Source organism: Chelonoidis abingdonii, chromosome 4, assembly GCF_003597395.2.
Source record: "Chelonoidis abingdonii isolate Lonesome George chromosome 4, CheloAbing_2.0, whole genome shotgun sequence".
NCBI classification, from domain to species: Eukaryota; Metazoa; Chordata; order Testudines; family Testudinidae; genus Chelonoidis; species Chelonoidis abingdonii.
In genome coordinates this window covers 90971546-90998408 of record NC_133772.1, presented here as the reverse complement: position 1 = coordinate 90998408, position 26863 = coordinate 90971546, and the positions used below count along the sequence as shown (strand labels likewise).

At 44.5% G+C, this 26863-nt stretch overlaps 1 protein-coding gene across 3 annotated transcripts in view; it reads right to left on the bottom strand.

The window, feature by feature from the left end:
• Positions 1 to 658: 658 nt before the first annotated feature.
• Positions 659 to 26863, bottom strand: part of EXD1 (exonuclease 3'-5' domain containing 1) — a 47023-nt gene continuing 20818 nt past the window's right edge. For 2 of the 3 annotated variants that reach the window (XM_032769037.2, XM_032769039.2), the window contains 7 exons: positions 26782 to 26849; positions 17794 to 17880; positions 16606 to 16710; positions 16408 to 16488; positions 12224 to 12367; positions 10558 to 10749; positions 659 to 2594 (listed from right to left, as the gene is read on the bottom strand). In XM_032769037.2, coding sequence (XP_032624928.1) covers positions 1815 to 2594; positions 10558 to 10749; positions 12224 to 12367; positions 16408 to 16488; positions 16606 to 16710; positions 17794 to 17880; positions 26782 to 26849 — 1457 coding nt within the window. In that variant the 3' untranslated portion in view covers positions 659 to 1814. Of the gene's footprint in view, positions 2595 to 10557; positions 10750 to 12223; positions 12368 to 16407; positions 16711 to 17793; positions 17881 to 26781; positions 26850 to 26863 lie in introns of all 3 variants that reach the window. The other variant, XM_032769040.2, reaches the window with a different exon arrangement.

The following is a 26863-nucleotide window of genomic DNA, read 5'->3' as shown; positions in this document are numbered from 1 at the left end:
TCCTGTGTGTTGGCACTCAGGGGATCCTCACCCCCAGAGAGCTAGTAACTGGAGAAGACCTGCCCTGCTGTGGGTATGTCTACACTGCAAACAGGTGTCACTGAAGCATGCATTGACATACCCAGTTAGCTTTGATTTAGTTAGCTCAAATACCAGTAGCAGTGAAGCCTCCCTAGCAGGGATGGCAGCACAAGCTAGCCGCTTAACTACATATCCAGGGTCTCAGACAGAGCTGTAGAGCGTTTGCTGCTGAAACTTCATTGCTACTGTTATGCAAGCTGGTATGTGCTTGAGTAATTGCCACCATTCTAGAGATACTAAACTGCAACCCATAGGGGACATATGCATCTGTTTCCTTTTTCACGCACGTGGGGCAAGGGTCAGGCAAAGTACTCAGCAAATCCCCTCAGAGTGGCAGCCCCTGCCCCCGGTTGCCTCATCTTACAGCTCAGTCAAACTTCTCCAACTCATCCCTCCATTATTCAATACAGCAATTTATAATATAATGAACACAGCTTGCGCGCATGCAGATTATTCCCAGTGGTTACTGCCAATGCCAGAGGGCAGAGTAAAGGTTAGGTAGGTGTTCACCTTAACTCTGTAGTGTCTGGTTTTCAGAGCCTTGAGATTAAGTTTAAAAAAACAAAAAAAATTAAGATGCTGGTTTCAAATTGGTTTTATTTTTTTATTTAAACCATGACAGCAGAACCTGGATTTTTCTTAAATACAGAATACTGTAAATGCTTCAGAGAACTTGTGGAAGCTTGTCTCTCTTTAGCCCCCAAAATGCACGGATATAGGAAGCATGATCCACCTCTGAAACACCTTCAATGAAAAAAAAAGTAAGCCAGTACCAAAAGAAAGTCCTATTTGGAAACTGCTAGTTCAGTATTGTTTGTAAAAATAAATGGAGTTTGTTTTCCCCGGCAATAATACTTCAAAAATGCACATATACATCACAGGTTGACAACTGGAAATCAATGGCTCAACAGTTTGTGTCCCAGTCAACAAAACTCAAACAAGTATTTGTATACATTCAAAAGCACAAACCCTGGATTCCATATGATAATGAAACAGCCTCACATTTAATTAATGAAACTCTGCAATCTAAGAATGAGGGAACCACAAGAGTGCAATCTCCTTGGGGCAGAGATCCCATACCTCCTTCATATTACGAACACTGTTAGTGCTCAGTGAAATCTTACTGGATACAACCAGCCACAAAACTTCACAATACAACCTCCTCATTTCTACCCCTACTCCCAACAGAATGAGGTGATTTTCTCTTCCAAAATATCAAGAGTACTGACTGTGCAATACTTAAATATATGTATTTACCAAATCATGGACAATCTTGAGCAATCCCATGCTACCCAGCTCAGTTACTTTATCAGTTTGCGAAAATGATGGAGCTAAGTCTACATCAGTGTTGTCACACTTAAGCCAGGTCTACAGTAGAAACTTTTGCAGACATAGTAATGTCATCTAGGGATATGATTTTTTTATACCAGCAAAAGTCCTAGGCAAAATGCAGCTATACCAGCGCAAGAGTGCTTTTGGTGTTATAGCTTATTTAGTTCAGGGGACTGATATAAACTATACCAGCAAGCTATATCTACAGTAGGGCCTCGTCTGCACTACAAAAGCTTTGCTGGAACTGGGTGAGAGCTCTGTAGAACTATTTCAACAAGTGGGGAACATAGAAATGAAATACTTTTCTCGAATACCTAAAAATTCTTGAAGACACTTGTACTGACAGGACGATGGAGACAATGATCTTTTCTGTTTTTGAAAGAGTAACGAAAATAGCTCTGCTATTTTCCTGCAGGGCTTGGTGCTGGCATCCGGCAGTTGAGACCTGAAGGAAAGGCAAAGCGAACTGCTGAACTCCTTTCCCTTTCTGGCCTTACTGGGAAATTGGAAATGTAGGTCTGGGTCATCTTCAAGGATGGGTTCTGCCACAAACCAACAGTCTCTAGGACTGGGCAAGGAGGTAGTATAGAAAGTGAGGGCTGCCGTGGAATCTGAAATGAATCCTGAAGAGAACTGCTAATTTTTGGAGGAGTAGAGGCAGACACAGTGGTGCTATGCTTTGCACAAAATAAGTCTTCATCCTTGTTTCCTAGGGACAAAAGTCTAATCTCTTCTTGTAAAGATCCAGCAGCCTGTGTGTGAGGTTTCTGCTCTGGAGAAGATCCCTTCCCCGTTGCTTGGGTGTTCTTTGATACAGAGTTCCAGCTGACCAAGTCTCTTGCTCCTGACTCCATTTCAAAGGGTGGATTTTTATAGCCGATTCTAGACTTCTTATTTTCCCAGTGATCTACCACTTGCTTCTGCTCATCATCATTTTGATGAAGTGGATCTTGGGGATGGAAGGATGTCTTTTTAAAGGCTGCTCCATTAGAAGAAAGCCAACAACTATCCTCTCCTTGTTTTTCTTCCACTTCTGCTGCCTTCTTTCCTTTGGATTCCAGTGGTGGTCTGATCAGAAGACCCTCCTCATTTACCTTGTACTTTTTTAATGCTTTCTCTCTTCGCAACTTTTGGAAATCTGCCAGCTGCTGCAGCTCCTCTGGCAGCTCCATACAAGAGATCTGATTAAAAAGAAAGGCAAAAAAACACAGGCAGAGCATCAGAGACCTCTGTACAAGTCACAGCCCAACAGAATAATCATCTGTCATTAAAATTGTTTACTATGGTGCCTCCCAAATTTAAAGCAATTCCTATCTTCCAGAGAAACTAAACACAAAAAACTTCAAACTTCCTTCTTAAAGGCAACCTACAACAGAAAAAATATTGGCCTGGTACCCTTTTTTGCTTCTTTATGATGTATAAAGAACTGAAAGTTTTTTTAAAAAATAAAATCATCCTGCTCGTTTTTACATTAGAAATTTAGGCTGATCTATTCTGAAAGGCTTTCTGCATTAGAGAATTGTAGAAAAAATTTCCTACTGATGATACCACCAGTTCAGCTGCGCTCGTGGTGCCTCTCTTTTAGACAAGACTCCAGTGGCTTCTTGGTTTTTACTGCCATGTCATTTAAACATGGTTGGTAGAATTCCCTAGTGTGAACTGGAGAACTAAAGGAAATGATCCTATCACAAGAGTAAAAAAGACTGAAAGAAAGACATCCCCCCTACCCCCCAAAAAAACCCAAACAACTAGGAGGGAAAGGGATTTTCAGACAGTTTAAAATCTGCTGTTTTGGTTTTTTTTTAAACACCTATTCCAATGTTGTGACATACCAGGGTACAATCCAGACTAATAAGCAGCTATGTCACCCTGCCCTCTCACCTGGGGTGCCTTTTACAATGCTTTACTGCTGTAGCTTCCACCCTGGACTGCTCACAAACAACTTCCAGCATGCAATTCACTCCCAGCTAAATCTGTGTGTGCTGCAGCCTGCCAGCCATACCTTTGCTCTTACCAACCTTTGTTATAGTGCAAGGTGACCCCTACACAATCCCAGTCTCAGATTTCCCCCAGAAATGTATGTCTTGAAATGCCCAGCCCTCTCCTAAGCAGTACAAATTAATATAAAGTCCATATTTCTTTAACAGAAATAATATGCACATGCCATTGTGTTAGCCCAAATGAGTTTCCCAGACACTTCAATTTAAACACACTGGATTAGAACAAACAAAACAAGTTTCTTAACTACAAAGAGAGATTTTAAGTGACTGCAAGTAATGAGACATAAAAGTCAGAAACGGTTACAAGACAAATAAAGTGCAACTGATACTTAACATAAACTATGTTAAATTGAAAGCAAAGTTTTTCTTATCACATACTCTCATCAGTCTTACTGACCAAACTGCTTAGGCCAGGACCCCTTTTCCAGTTCAACACGTGCTTCTTTTTCACCTCTAGAACATGAATTGGTGGACAGAGAGGAGTGGTGCGTTGAGGTGTCTGGCTCTCCTTTTTATATTGTCTCTTGGAAAACATTTCCAGCTGAGATTGTGGAGACAAAAGTCTACGGAGAAGGATGTTCCCTGTTACTTTTCCTCACTTGTTTGGAGTGCCTTTGTCTACCCTTCCTGCTTGATGACTCTGTTTACTACTTAAATGCAAATTAAGCAGCACGCACATTCCTTTGTTTGAGACAGACCTGTTGCCAACTTCTGTTGTGGTTTAGAACATGTTAACAACATTATACAGAGAAACCTTAAAACTTTACATACAATATTGCCACATTTTATCAGGACAACAGTGATCAGCAAATTATGAGTTTTCAGATGATACCTCTCAATGCATACTTTGTACATTTATTATAATACTGTGTAGGGTGTGGACACAGGGCTACATTGTCACAAAAGTATACTTAACATCCTGGACAGAGGATATCTTTGCTAAAGATTCACACCTCCACCCTTTAAATTAAGGTGCAAAAAGTTCACTAACATGCTCAGAGACATCAAGCAGCTCCTTGAACTACACCAGAGAGAATGCAATCCCCAGGCCTTGTAACATATGAAGCAAGCAGTTTCAGGCCACCCTTATACATCATACATATGGTCTTGACTTAGCGCCTTTATGTATGTATTGTTAAAATCCCTATTCATTGCTCTAAGTGCCTACACAACATAAAAACATATATAAAGAATGTCACATTAATACCTACCCAGCCCTTTAGGACCACAAGTCTTCTCGTTTCAATCCACTCTCACCCATATAACCACCCCCTCAGAAAGGCCTAGAGAAATAGATAAGCCTCCTGGCTTGCCCTGAAGGTCAATGGCTTGGCTCCACTGGATCAAAATGATAGCGGTAGTAAATTCTAGTGTAAAATGCCTTAAATTGAAAATGTCCTGTCACCAGTCCTGTCCTGTTTGACCAGGAAGACATGTGTCTACCATGTCAAGTGCTGAGATATCCTACAGGGAGAGGGGGAGCCAGGACCTAAACCATTTAGTCTGGGTCACCTGGAAACAAACTTGAAGCCAGTGCAATCTGTGGAGCACAAGCATAGCATGCTTTCAATGAGAAGTAAATAGCAATCATTCTGTACCAGATGAACGTTCAAAGTGGTTCTCAGGAGTAGCTGTACAGAGCACATTGTATAATCTGTTCTAGACGTGACCTGCCATGGTTTCCTGTGTCTCTACACAAAAGAGTGACAGATCTGCATCCAAAAGAAAATTTTGACAAATATAAATGGGGGGAAAGCACTCTTGATCATTTCCTGTAACAAAGACATTGTCTAAATAACACTGTATGCCATTCAGTCCCTTCAGGATCTCATCCATGGCTTTCTGGAACAGGGAAGGTGTTGATGTGATACCAGAAAGCCACCTGTTGTAACAAAATAAACCTTTTTGTGTGTTGATTGCGAGATGCTGCATCAATCTCTATCTGTAGGTATGCATTGAGCAAATCCAAATTATTGAAACAACATCCTCCACTAAGAGTAGTGAACAAATCTTCAGTAGGAGGTAGAGGATACTGGTCTGCACATAAAACTGGATTCAGCATCACTTTGAAATCTCCACAAATTTGACCTGAGCCATCCTTTCTGATTACTGGTACAATGGGTGTAGCCCACTCACTGTGTGAAACCAGTGACACGATTCCAATATTCTCACTCAATGGTCCAAAATTAGCCTCCACCAGAGGCTTCAGAGCATAAGGCACAACTCTGCACTGGCAATATTGTATTTTGGCTGGCTGTCACACTTAACAGTGAGCTTCACTGACATGTTGCTCATCTGTACAAGTTCTTTTTCAAAAACTTTAGAATGTCTTTCAAATATTTTCTGAAGATTTTGATAGGTTTCAGAGTGGTAGCCGTGTTAGTCTGTATCAGTAAAAAGAACGAGGAGTACTTGTGGCACCTTCGAGACTAACAAATTCATTTGAGCATAAGCTTTCGTGGGCTAAAACCTTCTAAGGTGCCACAAGTACTCCTCGTTCTTTTTGAAGATTTTGAGGTGCTTTCATGATCACATTGATCTCAGTCTAACTCACACTGAGTATGTCTCAAGCCAAGATCTACCAAATAATAGTGGATACTTTCCTTCAATCACATATTGTAAGTGTAAAACAACTAATTGTTCATCTAGTTGAAACTTTACCTGGAGTATTGCTTTTGGGACCAAACTTTTCCTCATTATAAGTCTTCAGAACTTTGTAAGTTTATTCAAGAGGAACTAGTGACAAAGTCTGGTGATAGGTAGATGCAGAAATCAGTGAGATAGCAGCTCCAGTATCATGCTCCATTCTTGTATGAACTCCTTTGATCAAAGGTATGACCCAGAAGCCATCGCTGACTCCAGCTTCTGATAATACGTGTAATGTTAGGTCTCGGTCATTGTCACTAGAGCTCATCTTTTTCCACATTATGAATTCCCGAATTCCATCCTCTCTTAGATTCAATCTTCATAGGTGTCTTCTTGGATGGCTGGTTATTCTGTGTTGGTCGCTGAGCTGAGCAACAGGTCATGGCAATGTCTTTTTCTTCAGGAACTTTCTGCAAATAAACTAGCCTGGCCAGCAATCCTTCTCAGAATATGTAGTTTGTGCCACAATGGCCACATGGAAATTCCTTCCATTCCTGTGGGCTTCTGTCTCACCGATTCATGAGGTGAACTTCTTGGTTCACACTAAATTCCAGAGACTACTTCACTGCAGTTTCCATTGCAATTGATACTTCAACAGCCTTCTTGAATGTAAGCACTGATACAGTCAGTAACGTCTTCCAAACCGGGTCATTGCTTAATCCAGAGAGTAACTGATCAATCAGGGCATCACTTAATTTTTACCCAAACTGACAATGCTTGAACAACTTCCTTAGAGCAGCAACAAACTATGCTACCAACTCTCCACTTCCCTGATGGAACCAATAATGTTCTGCTATCATTGATAGAGTAGAAGAAAAATGCTGTGGATGTAGCAGTTCTGGACGCAGTTGGAGACAATAGCAGTCCATATGCCTTCAGATCCATCACTATTAGCAAAGTTGAAATGCGTTCATTTGGAATGGTGTCACAGGTTACAAATTGCTCAAAAACATTTGAGGTACAACACCATTCACTATTTGGATTGTCACCAAATTCACCAGCAATGCTCACAAAAGTTGCCATTTCTTTGTTCTCCTGTTGGACTTAACCTTCTTGAACACCTTTTGTCTCACAGAGCACTAACAAAAAAAAAAGTTTCTCTATCTGTACTCCTGCGCAGAATTCTTCCTTTGTCTGTACTTGGGCTCCCTCTGCTGGCTATAAACTCTCAATGCAGATTTAAACTGCTTGCCTGCCACTTGCATTTGGTCAATCAATATGGCTGCTTGGTTTCCCCTCACTGCTTTGTTTGCAGGAGCTCCAGACAGCAACCCATTCCTTTGTTCTGCTTTTAATTGCCAGTTTCCCCCTCTCTAGCTGGCTGGTTCACACTGTCCCAGCAGCAAAATCAGCAGTCTGCCACCTTGAGCCTCTAGATAAACTTTCCCCCTTTTTTCATAGTATGATTTGCTTAATGTTTCTTCTTCTTCAGGCAGAGGCAGCAGTAGACACTTGTGGGATAGAAATCCTGCATCTCAAAATGTTGTATTTGAACCCAGCGAAGAAGGAGATAGACAAAAGGGGAGCTTATAGGAACACAGCTGTCTGGTGCTCCCTTTATTACTCAGGCTGCAAAACTGAAAACAGCAGGAAAGTGAGGCTTTTCACTTGGGAGGGAAGAGCACTCAAACATTCAAAGGGGAAGGACATCACAGATGCTTTTAAATTGATTTCATTTATTTAGTTACGGAACCAAGTTTAATTCAATTTAAGAGTGTCTACACAGTGGTTTTGCACTGATCTAAATAAGTGTTTTAAAACAGATTTTACTTAAACTAGTGGAACTGTGTGTTTAACAGAAGACCATAAACTACTGAACATCTAGTTGTTCCCCCCCCAACACACAGAGATTACCTCTGCTAGTGCAAGTGTAGCTGAAAGCACAGTTGCCAACTTTCATGTGGTAAATGCGCACCCCAACTTTTACAATAAGCCAAAAATCAAGCTAATCCCATTTCAAAAACAAGGTCAAAACAAGCCAATCCCCAAGAACCTCAACACTCTATGTGACTAGATCCCCCCAGCGTCCAGTCTAGGACTGTGGTGGGCCTGCTGTGCACCTCGACTCTCTCCCCTGTCTCGCCCCTGCTGGCCAGGAGCCAATAAAAAAAAAAAAAAAGCAGCAGTAACAAGCTACAAGAAGCAACAAACTACAAGCCAAAAACTAGCCAACAAGTAACTCACAAGCCAATTAAGCCAAAAACAAGCCCAATTTCTGCATTTTTGTGTGGGTTTGGCATGAGTATGAAATGACTAGAAGCAGAAGTGAAACCAACTATTTCCACTGTCCAAGCTGAGAGCTTTTTAAAAAGGAAGCAGATAGTGAGAAGAAAATTAGATCATTAAATGTGAGAACTATTTAGATTTTAGCAATTAAAAAAAATATGTAAGGATTTTTTTTTTTTTTATAATGAACACAGCCAAATTAATTCTCAGTCTAAATCCTATAAAATCAATGGATTAACACTAGATTTGACCCATTATTAGTATGGGTATTCCATTAAAGTAACCCACTTTTTTTTTGGTAAACTGGTGGGGAGGGGAAAATAAATTTATGCTTTTTTGCTTCTTTATTACATATAATGATGGTCTAAAAGGTTGGGTTTGTCCCCACCCCTTTTTTTGCATGTATTTTACATTAGAAATTCAGGTCCCTTCAAACCTATTTTCCCTGAAGACTATAGATACCTTTTTCTTCCTTTGCAGGTCACCTTTACAAGAAATATTTATTATTATGGCATCTTCCCCTTCATCTGTGAAGCAACAGTGACATCTAGTGGATGAAGCATATGAGTAGTCCCAGGGATTTAAACTTGCACTTTGTTGAATTGGGGCCAGACCAGGAAAAGTTTAGATTGTGTTTCCTTCTTAAAGCTGAGCTACATTATTATTCCTTATCTCATGTTTGTCATTTAAATGTGGAGCAGTAGAATATTTTAGAACATTTTTCCTCTGTGGATATGTCCCAGCCTCATTTCTTATTTACAATGGTAATAGCTAATTAAACGAACTCCAAGGTAGGTATTCCAAGCCCCAAGTCCTGGTGAAGTGTGATCCAGTGATGCAAAAGGATGGATTAGAGGTTCTTTCCAATCTCAGTCATCTGAAATCTTCAGCGAGTCTAATTCCAGACATACTCTTTAGATATTGAATCCAATGCAGAGATTCTAGTGAGGCTTAGGGAAAAAAAAAAGCTCAGCAACCCAAAGTGATTCTCATGCAGGGGACAAGTCAAAGCCAAAGGAAATCCTACTCATGTGGGTCTCAGATATGATTTTTCATATTTGTTTTCTATGCATTAAAGATTATAATGATAGTATACTGTATACTTTTTAAAACAATGGCTTCTAAAATTATACACTGAAAGAAAAAAATCTGCATACTTTTAAAAAATATTCATACATCCAAGACTAACATTTTTTTAAACCTTCAATCCCAGGCCCAAATTACATGGTTTCTACTGAAACGTGTGTTGACGGTAACTCAGACCTTTATTACTATAAACCAGGGATAAAATACTAATGAAGACCCTGATGCTGCAAACACTTATGCAGGTGCTTAATTATTCACACGAGTAGTCCCATTCAATGGGATTGTTCATGGACATGTTTACCTATATGCACGTAAATGTTTGCAAGATTGAGGCCTATAGGTGGGATTTTATTAAGGGAACCAAATTGGAGAATACATCTAAGAGAGTTGTTGCAGAGAGGGTTATGGAGGTGCTAGGAAATGGAGTGATAGCAGAAGGAATGCAGATGCCTAGGAATATATGTACCAGAATGTATGCACAATGAGTACCAAGATCATTTTGAAAAGCATTGCAGCTTCTTTCTCTGAGATCAGCAGCCCTTCAAGCATCCTTGCTGATTCTGGCTTGTGTAACAGTTCTTTCCTCCTGATATCAGGAGTTTTGCAACAACCACCCACATCCCAGAACCACTTTCATAAGGATGGCCATACTGGGTCAGACCAAAGGTCCATCTAGCCCAGTATCCTGCCTTCCAACAGTGACCAATGCCAGGCACTCCAGAGGGAATGAACAGAACAGGTAATCATCAAGTAATCCATCCCCTGTTGCCCAGTCCCAGCTTCTGGCAAACAGAGGCTAGGGACACCACCCCTGCCTATTCTGGCTAATAGCCATTGGTGAATATTTCAAGATGGATGCTTTCATATTTCTTCAAGTATCACAAGAGCCACTGCAAGGAATTCTGGCATGAGTCTGACAAGCTCTCTGAAAGCAAGGATGAAAACTATTATCCATGAATTTGAACTAATAAGATGTCTCAAGAAGGCAAGATAAGGAAAATAGTTTTAAAAGAACTGTTTCTTGGTAAATGGAAGAATGTGTGTATTTGAATTGCAGATGCACAGAATAGCTGACATATCTATAGTTATGCATGAATAATAACTCTGTAGTAGTTAAGAGTGGGAGGTAGGCAAAATGACACTAAGTGATACAGCCAATCTGAGAATCGAGTGAGATAGTGTCTACCTCTGTGCTCCCCAGCAGATCTGCAGATCCCTCCCGATATGAATTTAAGTATCCATCCACCAAGGTTGTTAAGTCAGACATCATCTCATCCAGTAGCAACAAGCGGAGAGGTAGAAGGTAAACGGTTTCCAGAGCCAACACTTTCAGGAGTAAAGGCGGAAGAGGTCTCATAAACCATATATCAGGATTCTCCTGCATGTCCCAAATATAAAACAAAAACAAAAACAATCAACCTAGAAAAAATGTTAGCAAAGTTAAGAGCAATTTTTGCCCATGTGCTTTGTTTTCTCACCTGCCCACACTGTATTTCCAGATGCTCGTAATATTCCCAGTGCTGTTGAAGCACACGTTAGCATCTGATTAAGTGGGCTGTAGCCCATGAAAGCTTATGCTCAAATAAACGTTAGTCTCTAGGGTGCCACAAATACTCCTGTTCTTTTTGCGGATACAGACTAATATGGCTGCTACTCTGAAACCTGTTAGCTATACCACTGCAGTAGCACCCTCTAAGACCTTCTCTGTGCACAAAAGTTTTGCCAGTTTAACTAATCCGATCTAGACATACCCTACATTATCTAAGAGCTTCATGACTCTTCATGGTTTGCAGATTGTTTGCCCACAAATCATAATTTCAAAATGACCTTTTAGAAAATACAGTCATGAGCACTGCTGGCAATTAAAGCTTGAACCTGCTGTTGAGGTGACTTGTAAGAGGGACACGAAGGGTCAAGTGTCCTGACAGCTGGGTGAAGTGCCTCTCCAGCAGTCGGCCTGGGTGGAGAGAGGAAGGGGTGAGGCCAGAGCTGAGAGAGAATAGCCTGAGTCGGGCCAGAGCCTCTTCCAGCCACGCTGCTTGGATGCTGCCTGGTGCAGCTGGAAGAGCATCTGGCTGTGGCAGCAGCAGGCTTCCCCCCACCCAGACTCAGCTTCTGGGGACAGTGGCCGAGCGAGCTGGAGGCCCCCCACATGCCCTAACAGGCTCAAAGTTGGCTCGTGTCCCAGAAGTCAAGCCTGGGCAGAGAGCAGGCTGCTGCTGCGCCCACCCCAGCCAAGCTCTCTTGCAGCCAGCTACTGTTGCTCACAGAGCATGCCGGGGAGGGCAGAGGGCCTCCAACTTGCTCAGCCGCTGTCCCAGAAGCCAAGCCCGGGTTGGAGGCAGCCTGCTGCTGCCACAGCCAAGCATTCTCCCAGGCAGCTGCTATGCTGTACTGGGAGGAATTTGGGAGTGGTTCCAGGGCCTGGCTGCTAGGGAGAGCAACCAAACATGCCGGGGTAGCCGGCAAAACAGGAGGAAAGAGTCCCCCACCCAAGTAACGTGGGGTGGGGAGGGCCAGGGAGAGTGCAGGGGCCCTGGGCTGGGGATGGGGTAGGGAGGAGTCATGTGGGGAGGTTACCTGTCCTCCCCTTTAGCTGGAGACCCTGAGTATGGGTGGCACCAGTCATCTAATGTGCTTCCTAGGTGGTTAGATTGCCTGGATAATACCATGTAGAGTCAAACTCTCTCTGTTGCAATCTCAAACTGCACCAATTAATCTGAGTTTCCTACCATCAAGCTCCTTCTCCAACCGACAATCATGACAGACAAACATTTAAAAAGGGGCAATGTACAGTTCTTGATTGTCGCTTTAGAGACAATGACTGGTATTGAACTGGCTGAGCCACTCACTTGAACAGCCTCCTGCCTGTACGCCAGGAAGGACACCTTCTGGGGGGACATCTTGAGGTGCTGCATCAAGCACTCCTGTAGGGAGCTGATGCGATGTGGAAGGAACCCACCTGTTATATTGAAAAAATTCAGGACATCAGCAACCTGCAAAGAGAATATGAAAGGGATCAGTATGTCATGACCAGCATCTGTTGGCCCAAAAAGAGTATATAGAAGTTTGTTACTGGAGAGTATATTAAAAATAAAATTTCCAAATCAGAATCTTTCCCATGCCTTTAAATGTTGCTTAGGGCATGAACAAGGCTCCGCCATCCCTGTCTCTCTTGAGCCACTCTTTGCACAACCTCTAGATAAATTTGCTGCCATCAAATTAATACTTATTTCGGCTGTGTACAATCTCAGAGCTAACAGTTTTCTGCTCACTCCTTTTAAAATGTTAGTTATATGTTTAGGGAAAGTTCCTGTTAGATTTCTTCCTTTCTCACTAAACTTGTTGTTTCTTAAATTATTAAACTATTGACAAAAAATGAGGAAAAATATGATGAAATGAATTTATAAACAAAAACTATAAGCTTTAGTATTATAACACAATAGTAAAGCTATAAAAATCAATACTTTCACAAAAGTACATAAAAAGCCACACATAGCTGTGCACAAATGGGCTGCAATGAATGTTATATCACTTAACTGATAGCACCTGACTGAGTAGTTACTATAACAATTGTCTCACAGGTAGAAGGTAAATAAAATATTTTTGTCAAGCCAGGCAGACTTGGGCCATGTCTACACTAGAGATTCTTTTTTTAAACAAGTAATTTCATTGTTCCTAATATCTGCACAACTGTTAGTAACAGCGGGACCATGCCGCTGCGTGAAGCATACTGATACATCTTTTGAATTTTCCTCTGAAAAGTTGTAGCTCTCTAAGAACTGGTATTTGCTCGCGATAAAGTAAGTCATAAATGAGGTCTGTGTGGGTTTTCCTGCACTAAGACGTGGTGACTTCTAGGCACATTGACCCCAGTGAAATGGAGTGCAGAAAGGAAAACAAGTTGATTCTTCAGTGACTGGTGCAGTGAGACAGCAGTGGAAAGACTGTTTGCATCAGTTTAGATATACTGGATGTGGAATGCATCTACTCCGCCACTAAACCAATTTAGCTCTCACCAAGACAGAACTGGACTGCTTATGAATCAGTCAAGAGATCTATCAATGGGGGAGGGAGGGAGTATTGAGCATATTAGTTCCCACCAAAATAAGAGGAGTTATTCCAGTGCAACTTGTCTGCTTAGACCAGGCACTCACTATGCAGATGGCTCTGCCAATTGTTTTCAACAATATGTCAGTTCACCATGCAGGAGCCAGAAAACCTTCCATGCTAGAGTAGGTTATCTGATGGTAGGTACTGAAAGAAATGTTTTGCAAAAATTTGCTTGTGCAAACAAAGCCTACCACTGGCTTGGTGATTCTGATTGATATTTGGCTGCTGGTGGTGACTTTGAACAACAGTTCATCCATCTGCTCCAAAAGGCATTTAAATAAAACATGTTTGGGGATGGGTTAAGAGAGAAGCCTTGCATACACTAAGAAAAATTATCCTGCTAGACTACGATTTTAAGAGTTGAGACAAGTAATACTATGCTAACTATGTCTTTTCACAAGTCATGCTTAGCACAATGACTAGCCAAACAACAATTTTCCCCTGTCTCTACTGAGTGGAATCATAGTTGGCATAATGTTGGTTAATTCATTTCTTCAGTATCAAGTTCTAATACAATAAAATGTTGTAGTCAAGACAAGTCGCATGTGTAGTACTGATGCAGTTCTATCACAGCTAGCAACTGTGGAACCAGATGCTTTTATCACTGCCTGGTCTACTCTATCACTCTCACTGTTGCTAGCATTTGTGGAGCTGCACCAGCAGTAGACGTATGTGGCCTAACTCATTTACTCTGTTTCTGCACTTACAACAGGGATGGAAAGAGTAAAAATAGATTTACACTGACTGTATCCAGGGGCCAATCTGGACCCCATGTAAGTGGGAATAAGCCTCAAGTTCCCACCAAGGTTGATCATGATCAACTAACATATCTTTAAACGTGTTAAAACCTTTCCACACTAATTCCTAACATTTTTAAACCATCGCTCAAACAAAACACCTTTTTCATAGGTTAAGATTTCTCTTGACTAGGATAAAAAGTGGAGGGAGGACTTAGAACTCTAGCTAACATGTTCTGACTAACACATTCAAAAAGTCCAATATAGACAAGGCAAGCTATACTTTAGCACATGCTGGCTGGTCAAACTGAAGCCTTTGACCATCTGTTCACAGATATATACACAGCTTGCCTTGCCTTAGGGCAGGGGTCGGCAACCTTTCAGAATTGGTGTGCTGAGTCTTCATTTATTCATTCTAATTTAAGGTTTTGCATGCAAGTTGTCAGGTCTCTTTCCCACTTTGAATTTTAGCGTCCAGAAAGCGGGGACCTGCTTATTCCCTTCTAAGCTTAATTCCTAGCTTATATCTTATCACACTGCCACCAACCCATAATTTAGTGTTTGGGTACACTCTCTGTCCCCCAAAACCTTTCCTGGGGAACCAAAGGCCCAAATCCCCTGGGTCTCAAAACAAAGGGAAATAAACCATTCCCCCTGCCTTTCTTCCTCCCAGATTTCCACCCACCCAGGTTACACTGGGAGATCACTGTGATTCAAACTCCTTGAATCTTAAAACAGAGAGGAAATTCACCTTCCCCTCCCTTCTCTCCCCCTCCCAGACTCTCCCTGAGAGAGAGACAGTGATCCTAACACAGGGAGAAATTAACCTTTCCCTCCCGCTTCTCTCCTTTCCCCCGCAACAATCCCTGGTGAGTCCAGACCCCGTCCCCTGGGGTCGCACACAAGAATACAAAAAAAAAAAATCAATCAGGTTCTTAAAAGAAAAGCTTTTAATTAAAGAAAGAAAAAAGTAAAAATTATCTCCGTAAAATCAAGATAGAAAATGTTACAGGGTCTTTCAGCTTCACCTAGACCAGAGGGCTCACCCCGCCCCCAGCCTAAGTATACAAGTTACAGCAAAGAGAGTTAAAATCCTTTCAGCAAAATACACATTTGCAAATAAAGAAGTAAACAAATCTAATCTGCTTTCTATCTATTACTTACTATCTGGAACCTGAGAGTCTGTTTCAGTAAGATTGGAGAAATCTGGTTACATGACTGGCTCCTCTTAATCCCAAGAGAGAACAGAGAACAAAAAAAAAAAGAAAAAAAAAAAAAAAAAGCACAAAACAAAGACTTCCTCCACCCAGATTTGAAAGTATCTTGTCTCCCAATTGGTTCTTTGGTCAGGTGTCAGCCAGGTTCACTGAGCTTGTTAACCCTTTACAGGTAAAAGAGACATTAACTCTTAACGATCTGTTTATGACACTAGTAATACAGTTTAACATCTTTAGAAGGTATCTTTCTATAAGTCTATAATATATAATTAAACTATTGTTGTATATAAAGTAAATAAGGTTTTTTAAATGTTTAAGAAACTTCATTTACAATTAAATTAAAATGCAGAGCCCCCTGGACTGGTGGCTAGGACCTGGGCAGTGTAAGTGCCACTGAAAATCAGCTAGCGTGCCATCTTCGGCACACGTGCCATAGGTTGCCTACCCCTGCCTTAGGGTGACCAGACAGCAAATATGAAAAATCGGGATGGGGGTGGGGGGCTAATAGGAGCCTGTATAAGAAAAAGACCCCAAAATCATGACTGTCTCTATAAAATCAGGACATCTGGTCTGTACTGGGGTGTTAGAGTGTGTTAGTTAGAACGTGGCAGCTAATACATTCTAAGCAAAATGCCTGTATCCAGGGCTGGCTCCAGCTTTTTTGCCATCTCAAGCTGCAAAAGAAGAAAAACCTGATTGTGCTTCCGCCGAAAAGAAAGAGACGGAGTGAAGCACCCACTGCCGAATTGCCACCTAAGACTAAAGCGGCGCGCTTGAGCTGCTGCCGAAGACCCAATGTGCTGCCCCAATAACAGACGGAGTGCCACCCCAGACACCTGCTTCCTTTGCTGGTGCCTGGAGCCGGCCCTGCTTGTATCCTAGTCAGGAGAAACCCTTATACCAAGCCAGTAAGCTTTTCTCTTGCTGAAACTGTTCTCCGGTTACAAACCAAACTAGTCAGCAGGGTACCTGTGTATCAAATACGTTGGAAAGAATGATTCCATACTGATGTGACAGGCAGTCTGAGATCAAACGACAGTCATGCACGACCTGAAGAACCAAAGAAAGATGCTTGAATACGACTGTAGATTCAATATCCAATTGCAATTTCTTACTGATGTGGCTGAACCATTTCTCACACACCCTGCCACCCTTCTGAACACTTACTTTCAAAATGTTCTTGTCTTCCAGCACCATTTGCAGTCCATTTTTGAAAACTCGAGGCCCCAGAAGGAAAATATCAAATAAAAAAACCCGACTCTTCGTGGCTACCTAAAACAAAACAATCCCAATTTATTTGCAAGTGGGGAAGCCAGAGAGGGATCTAAAAGAAGAGGGAGGGTCTGCTGTTACCCAGCTTTGTAAAAGAATGTTGTTCACAAAAAGTACCTTGAGGACAGTAGGTTTACAGTTTCATGAATATTAATCTGGAGATAATCCCTGCTGTTTTCAAACAGATACTCGCAGACAAGCTTGCAATAAGGGATCAAACTCAGTAGCTTATTGTGGGCATTTTCAGACATGCAAAGAACATATATATCAGAAATCCTATCCAAAATGCTTGAATTAAACCAACCTTTCATTTCCTCACTTCCTTCACTGGATATAGTTAAAGTGAATAACAGCCCCCCTGAACTTTTTCTTTCATTGACTCCCCTTTCACTGCAAGGGTTAAAATGAAAACACTGTATCCTGTCCTCTGCCGCCAGACTTTGATATAAGACTTGGCCTTGCTTATATTCAAAGTTGCCCTGGCTTATTTTAAACCAATTTAATTAAACTCACTCAAACCTTGTGTGGACACTTAAATTTACATAAACCAGATTTAAAATTGAATTAAGAGCATCCACACAGGCTTCGGACACATTTAAATAAATTGTTTTTTAAACATTGGATGTTAAACCAATACAACTTTTAATTTAGATAAGGCCTTACTATCATGAATTTAAACATCTCTGGACTCACAGTTTTAAGCTAATCTTCCCATATTCTGACCTGTTTCAAGATCAATCATCATCAAGGCCTTGTCTACACATAAAGAGTTTTGCTGCTTTAACTATGCCAGCAGAGTTAAAGCAGCAAAACCCTCCTAGTGTAGATGCAGTTATATCAAATTGCTTATATTGGTACAGCTTATTCTGGTTCAGCAAAGTAAAATAAGTAATACTGATATGAAACACTTTATATCAGTATAATCGCTTCTAGAAAATGGTTTTCACCAGCTTAACTATGTGGGTTATACAAGTATATTTTTTTAAGAGTAGACCTAGACCAATTTTTCCCCCCAGATTATGCCTTCTTAACAGTGGAACATCTTGAAAAAACATATTCTCTCTTTCTTTAACTGCCCCTCACCTGAAGCCAGCAGAGTCTTCCATGACGACACAGATTAATGCCCTCTGCTGCCACACCAAAGACACTCTGTTTTTTGATGTGCAGCATCTAGTGAGAACAAGAAGGAAAGGAATATAGGAATCGGATGGCTTGGGAGACTGGTCATAAAAACAGGGAGTCTTTCGCCTCTCAGTCATTGGTTCAAATTCAACGGAAGTCATTAGTGACCAAAAGTAATTTGCATGATGGGTGTTTAGTGGCCTGTGAGACATACACTGGAGGTTTCAGTCCAATTACTGGAAGACAGGCATATGAAGCACAACATATACTATAATCAGTGCCCTCATTGATAGTCTTAGCAGAGAGCTCAAGGACTGTATGGAGCATAGATAATGAACAACTCTTTCACCATCAGAGAGGTTTGAGGCATATTGTTGAGATACTATGGATAAGCTTGCTCCCTGTACTTTACCTGTTTCTATGGATTAAAACATTGGTGGTGGGTGAACCGCAGGCTCAGTGAGGTTAGCCCCAGGCCCACTCCTACTGCCCGCCTTCCCCTGCCAGAACCCAGATCGTCCCCTCCAGAATGTGGGGCAGACACTGTGAGCACCAGATCCAGCTGCCCAGAGTCCCTGGCCCCAGCCCAGCACTGGGAAGCAGGAGAGGACCTGGGGATGGAACGTGACCGGGCCACGCGGGGCTGTTTGGGGAGGCTTTGATACCCAGTGCCCGCGGATTAAAAGGAGTACATCCTCTAAAGCTGTACATATTATTATCTATATTATTATAGCACCTAGAAGCCCACTCACTGGTGCTGTACAAAAACAGAACAAAAAAAGATGGTCCCTGCCTCAAAGAGCTTACAATATAAGTATAAGGCAAAATGGATTCAGATAAACAGATGGTGGAGTACAAGGAAACAATGACACAATATTGGTCAGCATGACTGGCAGTGGTCTCAGTACACCAGCAGCCTAACCACTATCAATTTCTGTCAATATCTTTTGCATAAAAAACAAACAAACAAACAAACAAACAAAAAAACTGAAGAAAGGCACAGTTGGGGCACTGAAGAAAAAGGGGTCTGGAACATTATAGTATTCTTATAACAAAGCAAGTCTCAGAGCACAGGCCAGTCACAGTAGCATTATAATTTTTTAGAAAAAAAAAATCTCACATCTTTTTTTTCAAACAATGGTTAGATTAGCTCTCTAGGGAAGAGATCATCTTTTTGCTATGTGTGTGTACAAGGCCTAGCACAATGGGGCCCTTGCAGGTCCCACTGCCATGTAAAAACAATAACTGTTTATGCTTTACAAACATAGGGGACAAGATCATTTCCTCCAAATAAGATTTTTAATCATGAATCTGTCATTAGGTCAAAGGGCACTTTGACAGAACCCTCTCACCACCAGCTACTTAGGCCTCCTGTTGAATCTAGAGCAGTGGTTCTTAAAGCCAGTCTGCCACTTGTTCAGGGAAAGCCCCTGGCAGGCTGGACCGGTTTGTTTACCTGCCATGTCCGCAGGTTCAGCCGATCGTGGCTCTCACTGGCCGCGGTTTGTCACTCCAGACCAATGAGGGCTGTGGGAAGGACAGACAGCACATCCCTCAGCCCGCGCTTTCCCTGAACAAGTGGCAGACCAGCTTTGAGAACCACTGATTGAGAGCAGCAAAGCCAGTTTCTCGAGTGGGGCAGATTGGGGAGGGGGGGGGGGAGTGGTGGGGCTTTTGCAAGTTACCACACACCACTGAAAAGACCGACAACTGATTCTGTCACCCAGCACCAAGTAATTCTGATACTCCCCACAACACAGGCCATTTAAATTTTAACTCCTACAAAACACATCATCAATTTAATTCTGACTCCCAACAATTGATAGACCCCCATACACACATGGCCCCTTGCACAACTGCTATACACAATTGATATAAATCACACAAAATAGACATACACCCCATATTTGATAGACTTCACAAAGATTACAAACCCCAAACATGCACAGAACTCCACCACATTTGATACATGTGCACAGACCTTTCCACATCATTGTTATGCTGGTGTAAGAAGTCATTGGTGGTCATCAAAGAGGTCATTGCCACTTTACTCAGACAAATAGTGGTTACCACATCTCCATCGGAGTTAGGGAACACACGCTGTAAAGTGTACTCCAGAACTATATCTCATGGAGAACTGGTCAAGATCTTGCATAGCAAAATCTACTGGCTATTGAACTAAGACAAGGTTACAGATCACCACTCTAAGGCCATGTTACTACACTGCACAGATAAGTCAACATAAGGCAGCTTACATGGACCTACCTGTGGAGGTGTACACAGTACAATGTTCCTCCCACTGATTTAACTCCCCTGCTACGCTGACATAATAAAACCATCTTGGCAACAGGTGTAGGGCTTATGGGGATGTAGTTAGACCGATGCAGTGTCAATGTAAACACTGTGTTGCTTATGTCACCCTAAGTGGCCTCCAGGAGGTGTCCCACAAAGCCCATTGTGATCGCTCTGGCCACCAGTTTAAAGCCCCAGGAATTTTTGAAATTCCTCTTCCTGTTTGCTCAGAATGGAGAGCTCACATAGCATTTGCCCAGCTGACCACACTGGCTCCCTGAAACAAAACGTGTGCTTGCCTGGAGTACTCTTGAGTTGTTGGATCTGCTGGGTCTGTGCAGAGAGGAAGCTGTGCAGGCACAGCTCCACTTCAGCCACAGGAACTTTGATATCTATGGGCAGATTGCTCATGGCATAGAGAAGAAGGGGCAAAATAGGGACACGCAGCAGTGCCGTGCCAAGATCAAGTTGCTGAAGCAGGCATACCAGAAGGCAAGGGAGGCCAATCGTTGGTCTGGTGCATCTTCAAAGACTTGCAGCTTCTACAAAGAGCTTTACAGGAGCTGGAGACTGTGGTCAGTGGAGTCAACACGGAGGAAGATATGGTGGAAGAGGAAGTGCAGTTAGAGGAGGAGGAAGACAGGTGACAGGGACGTCCGGTGGCATGTTGTCACGGAGTCACCGGGCGATGCTCTGGAACTGCTCCCCACTAAGCCAGTCAGGACTTTGGGGAGCCTCCTCTCCCTTGGAGCAGACTTGTTCAGGGCAAGCAGCTCACACGTCTTCACCTCCTGGGTCTCTCCTTGGAGCATTCAGCATCCTCTGCCCCTCCGGGGCTCCCACAGTGAGCCCACCCAGGCGGGGTCTGGGGAAGCCACAGGTTCTGCACCCCCACTTTCAGCAGACGTGACTCTCAGCCAGCAAACAGAGGTTTATTCGATGACAGGAACAGAGTCTAAAACAGAGCTTGTAGATACAGCGAACCAGACCCTCGGCCGGGTCCGTTCTGGGGGGCAGTGAGCCAGACCCTAGGTCTGCACTTCACTCCTTATCCCCAGGTAGCTCCAGACTAACCAACCCTCCAGCCCCTCCTCTCTGCTCAGCTCCTTTCCCGGGCCAGGAGGTACCTGATCCCTTGTCTCCAACACCTGCAGTTGGCACCTTTGCAGAGGAGGGCCCAGGCCATCAGTTGCTAGGATACAGAGTGCCAGGCATTAGGTGCACTGGCCCTTTGCTCTGCCAGATACTTAAGAACTGCCTAGGGACACTGAGGCACCAACACAGTATTCAGAGCAAACTTAGGAACAGTCCAGTTCGTCACATCTCTCCCCCTCGAGACCGAACTGAGCCAGGTCACTCCAGCCAGTGACCTGGGGAAGTTCGAAACCACCAACGTTCTCATGGATGCCCCAGCATCTCTCCAATTCCTTGGTGTGGAGTTACACCAGGCCCTCCCAGTTTTGTGCCCTCTCTTTGCTTGAGTGTGCTTGATGGCACTCGAGGCCGCATGTGGGAAGGTTTATGGGCCTGTGCCTTTTGCCACCCCAATACTTCTGGGGTTTAAACTGGGACGGGGTCTTTCCCGCGCTTTGGGCTGCGATTCGGGCTCTCTTGCTTAGAGCCCCCATCTTGGCCTTGACCAGCTCTGGGCTTGGGCAGCCACTCCCCACCTTGTGGCCCAACACAACACCTCTGCCATCCCCATCTTATACTTCCAGCTTTTACATCAGTCCCAACTTCTTGGCAGCCCAGCCCCCTCTTCACCTGGGACACCTGTTCCTCCCAGGTCTGGCTAAAGTGCACATGTTATCAGGTCTGCCAGGGCCAAGGTCTCCATCCCCTCGTTTGTCTAGAATCTCCCCAGGCCTAGGCATGGGGTTGGCATCGGACACTGTGATGGCTTTAAGCTTCTGATAGCCCCATAAAAACAGACCATCCTGTCTCCCTTGGGGATCAGCCCACGGATGAGGCCCATGGGCTGTAAAACAGCTGGATCCCATCTAAGCCGCCTGTCCTTGACCTCTCTCTCTCAGGTCTGGGTTGCTTTCCCAGTGACTCTGAATGGGAACACCTGATGGGGAGATTGGCTCCTACCTCAGAGAAGAGATCACCAGGGGGTCTTTTCCCTCTCTCCAATCCTCCCCTTTCCGGTCCAGGTCCCCTACTCTCCTCCCATCCAGCAGCTTGAGAGGGAAGAACCCTGTGGATTCTGGGGCACCACCAGCTGCCTCCTGATTCCCCTCAGTTCTACTTCCCCTTGGGAGCCCATTCCCGGGACAGGAATCCCTCCCCACAGGACTCTGTCCTGCAGCCTTCCCAAGGGGGTTGCAGCTCTGTGGCCAGCAAGTTCCCTCAGCTTCTCCAAGGAGGGATCCCTCTGCAGCTCGGTCTGGGATTCAGCTGCTGGGCAGGGAGTGGGACCTGCTCCCTCTCACTGGCTGGGCCTGGGGTCACAGCCTCCCTGAGCCTTGTCCTGGTAGCTCCCTCCCTGCTGTATAATCATTTCCCAGCAGCACATCTGGACCAGGCAAACCTGGTTGGCAGCTGACCTGCCTTGCCTGGGTGTCCCCCCACTCAGCTGGGGTCTCAGCTCCCCCGTGCTCAGCGCTGCCTCTGCTGTCCCAGTGGGCAGGCGCAGCGAGCTCTCTGCTCGTGGTCTCAGCATCAGAGCCAGCGTGAGCCCCCTCTCCGGTGTGCAGGGGAGTGGGAGCATCTCTCTCTCCCCCCTCAGTCTCAGGGGCTGGTTACAGGTAGGCAGTATCCTGAGTCCAGCAGCCCTCCCCACTGCCGCAAGGTCATTTGCATTTCACTGACCATTTCCATCCAGCCAATTGGTTCCCTGGATTTAAATTCAAACCCTCGGCAGTTACAGGAGCAGGGCCGGGATCCTGTCCCAAGGGGAGACAGTCACCCCCAACAGGCCTCCCAGCCGATATCCTGGAGACCCCAATGACCAGCCAGTCCGACCCTCCTGCGTCTGCACAGGGATCCGGGCCATAGGCAGCGAGGGCTTCACCCAGGGACCTTCACCCAGGTCCCACAGTCCCTCAGCATCTGCGGCTGCACCACCACAGTCTCTTTGTCCAGGGCCTTGCCCCGCAGGCGTGTTTCCCCACTGACCCCTGGGCAACCCCTATGTCTCTTCACTCCACCATCACCAGTCCGTGCTGTTGCTGCTTTCCTGCAGCTTTTCCACAGCCTCTTGCTCTCTCATGGTCCTCTCGCTCTCTCAGGTCTGCTCCAATCCATCCGTCTCCGATCCCTGATGGGGAACCCAATCATGAAGATCCTTGCTGGTTGGGACCAGACTCTCAGGAGTGCTGGCTGTGCTCCAGCTGCTCCAGATCCTTTGTAGCCCCATCTGGGTCAGGAATCTGCTCTCAGGAGGTCCTCCTCCTCCAACTGCACGATTAACTGTGCCTTGGTGAACTTCCCCATGCGTAACTCTCTCTTTGTGCACAGGATCACAATGTCCTTCTTAAGAGATGATGATAGGCCATCACTTCACCGTTCCCCAGTGGCTCTGGACTCACAGGCTGTTGCTCTTGGCTCCCATGGTTCCAGGAAGAACCCTGTGTGCCAGCCCTTCTCGTGATCACCACCTCTTTGCCAGGGTCGAGCTGCGACTCCTGCCCCTGGGACTGCTCCTGCAATCCCAGAGGAACCTTGCTACTGCAAAATCCTTTTCTCTCCCAGGGTCGACGGCAAGCTCCTCTCCCCTGAGACTGCTCACTGCAGTCTCAGGGGACCCGTTACTCCACAGTCCTTCTCGCTGGTCACACACTTCCAGAGGTAACTGCCCCTGAAACCGTCCCTCTCTAGCTTCGCACGCCTGGTCCTCATTATCCCTCCTTTGTTTTACTGCTCCCCAGTCACTTACTGCAGGAAGCGCCATCCACGGGGTGCAGTATCTCCCTCCGCTGCCACCAGTTGTCACGATGAAGACAGGTGACAGGGACGTCCGGTGGCATGGTGAGCAAGGAACTCTTCTCAACTCGAGGGGTCTAGCCAGTCCCAGCACTCCGGCTGTGACACGCCCGATGCAAGAAAGGGGAGCTCTGGAAAATACTCTTTGTTCTTTTATACTGCAGGGAGACAATAAGTAGAGCTCTGCTTTTTTAATCAGGGTAGAAGGGGGACTTAAATACCCAACACAGGCACAGTATATGCTTCTCATTCCCCTATGCACCTAGGCAGAGGGGGTCTTGCGGGAAAGTTTATCGATGCTCACCATGATTTCCCAGGAATCCTCCTTAGAGATCTCTAGGAAACTTTCTTGTAGGTTCTCTGCAATCCTCTGCCAAAAGTTGCTTAGGAGGGCTACTTTGTTTTCCCCCCACTATAGGAAACTTTGCTGCACGAATCAGCAATAATTTCTGCAGGCAACAAAGCAGCACATAAGCAAGCAGCATACAAACCTGCTCTGCAGCCACACGTAAGCAGGAGCTGCAACCTTGCATCCTCAGTTACCCTCAGGAGCAAGATATCAGCTGCTATCACCTCCACCTATGGAAAATGGTGCCAGTATTCAGAATAGTGGCCCTAGGCGCTTATAGTGATTCCCCTCTGAAGCCCCCCACCCTTAGTCCCGTTTTGCCCCTTCAACCGCAGGGCTGAACTCACCATGGCTAGGGCCCCTGCTGTGCAGTGTGCCTGCCAAGGGGAAGTGAGAAAGTGGTGTTTCTAACTAGTTTGAATCAAGGCTGTGAATGCACTCACAATAGTGCCTCTGCCTATTATTTCTTTAGCTTCTTCAGATGTGCCCTTGACGGCCTTCTCCTGCATAGTGGCTGAGCAGCTCTGTCAGATAAGGAGATGAAACAGGAGGAATAAGGAAGACATGTTCCGGGAAGTGCAGCAATCCTCAGATACTTCGGATTGTGAGCAGAGTTTATCAGTGAGAAAATGCGTATGAACAGCTAAGAGAGGAAAAAAGGACAGGAGCAGATGATACAGCTGCTACAGGACCAAACAGACATTCTGAGGTCCCTGACTGAACTGCAGATGGAACAAATCCATGTTTGCCTCCTCCTGCAGCCCATACAGAACTGCCTTCCATGCCCTCCCCACACACATGCCTCATATGTTCCTGGGCCACCTCAGTACCCCATGTGCTCCGCCCTGAAGGACATGTATCACAATGATAGCTGGACATATACCCAACTGTGAGAACCTCATTTGAAAGTGTGCTCTTCATTTTCATGTCTCTTGCAGAACAAATAAATGTTTGTATCTCTGTTAAGTGAAAATTCCATATCTTTCTATAAGTACATTTTTTATTCATCTCCTACAAACAGTGATTGCTCCTGAAATTCATACCCAGTGGCAATTGGTGCATTTGCATTATAAAATTAAATGCACACACATCAATCATTACAAGGTTCAGACTACGGTGCAAGAAAACAATGCCTGGCTAAATGCATTACAGACAGACATATTACTGGGGCTCATTGTCAAAATGTTTCTTCAAAGCTTCCCTGATTTGAACAGGCCCCCCGTTGAACCCCTCTTAGTATCCTTAGTACTAAGTAATAGCCTTAGTATCTGGCTGCTCAAAATCAGCAGACTGACCATCCATCTTGCTGTTCCTTCTCTGACCATTCCACCTTGATCTCAGTGAAACAATCCCAGTGATCCACCTGAGATTGTAATACCATAGAAGAGCAGCCCTTTCTGTGGATGTACTCCATCACAAGGTGGTCTGGCACCAAAATGGGGACGTGTGTGCCATCTATCACCCTGCTGCAGTTTGGGAATCCCATTGCTGCGAAGCTATCCACTGTTTCCCACTCACAGTCCTTCGTAACAGGAGGCAATTAAGGGCTCTGCATAGTTGCCTTACTACAACCCCCACAGTGGACTTCCCAACTCCAAACTGATTTGTGACTGAGCAGTAGCAGTCCAGAGTTGCCAGCTTCCACACAGTGATCACCACTTGCTTCTCCACTGTTAAGGCAGCTCTCATTTTGGTGTTCTTGCGCCAGAAGACAGGAGTGAGCTCCACACACAGTTCCAGGTAGGTGGCTTTGTGCATCCAAAAGTTCTGCAGCCACTGATCATCATCCCATATACGCATCATGATGCAATCTCACCACTCAGTCCTTGTTTTCTGTGCACAGAACCAACGGTCCACCATGTGCAGGTGCTCCGTGAATGCCAAAAGCAATCTTGAATTGTTTCTTTCCATGACATAGAGCAGGAGTCATCAGATTCACAGCTAATGAAATACTGTGTTCACAACACTCATGGCAATACGGGAGAGAAGTGTAGGATCCATGCTTTGAGACAGATGGCAGGCACGCAGTTTACATTGGCTGTTGAAAAGCCACGCAAAATGTAGTTGGAAGCCCATGGAATAATAGGATGGAGAAAACTGCATCATGGGATGGTGAACCCGTCCCCACAAGGCACTGCAAACTCTTCCCAGAACACCCAGAGGCAGATGGTGGCAAGTTGCATAGTGGGATATCCACCCACGGTGCACTGCTCTGTCTGTCAATGCAAGAGCGCCAACTGTGGACACGCTCTGCCATCATGTGTGTGGTGTGGATTGCAAAAGCAGTAGAATTACAGCGGTGGATGATAGCTGACATAACTTAAGTTGATTTAACTTTGTAATGTAGACATAGCTTGAATGTTATCATTGTTATTACTCACAGCGGGACCAAATTTCTGCTGGAATTGATCAATGACTATGTACTTCATATTTTCCTCTTCTTCCTCCTCTGGAATGAAAAAC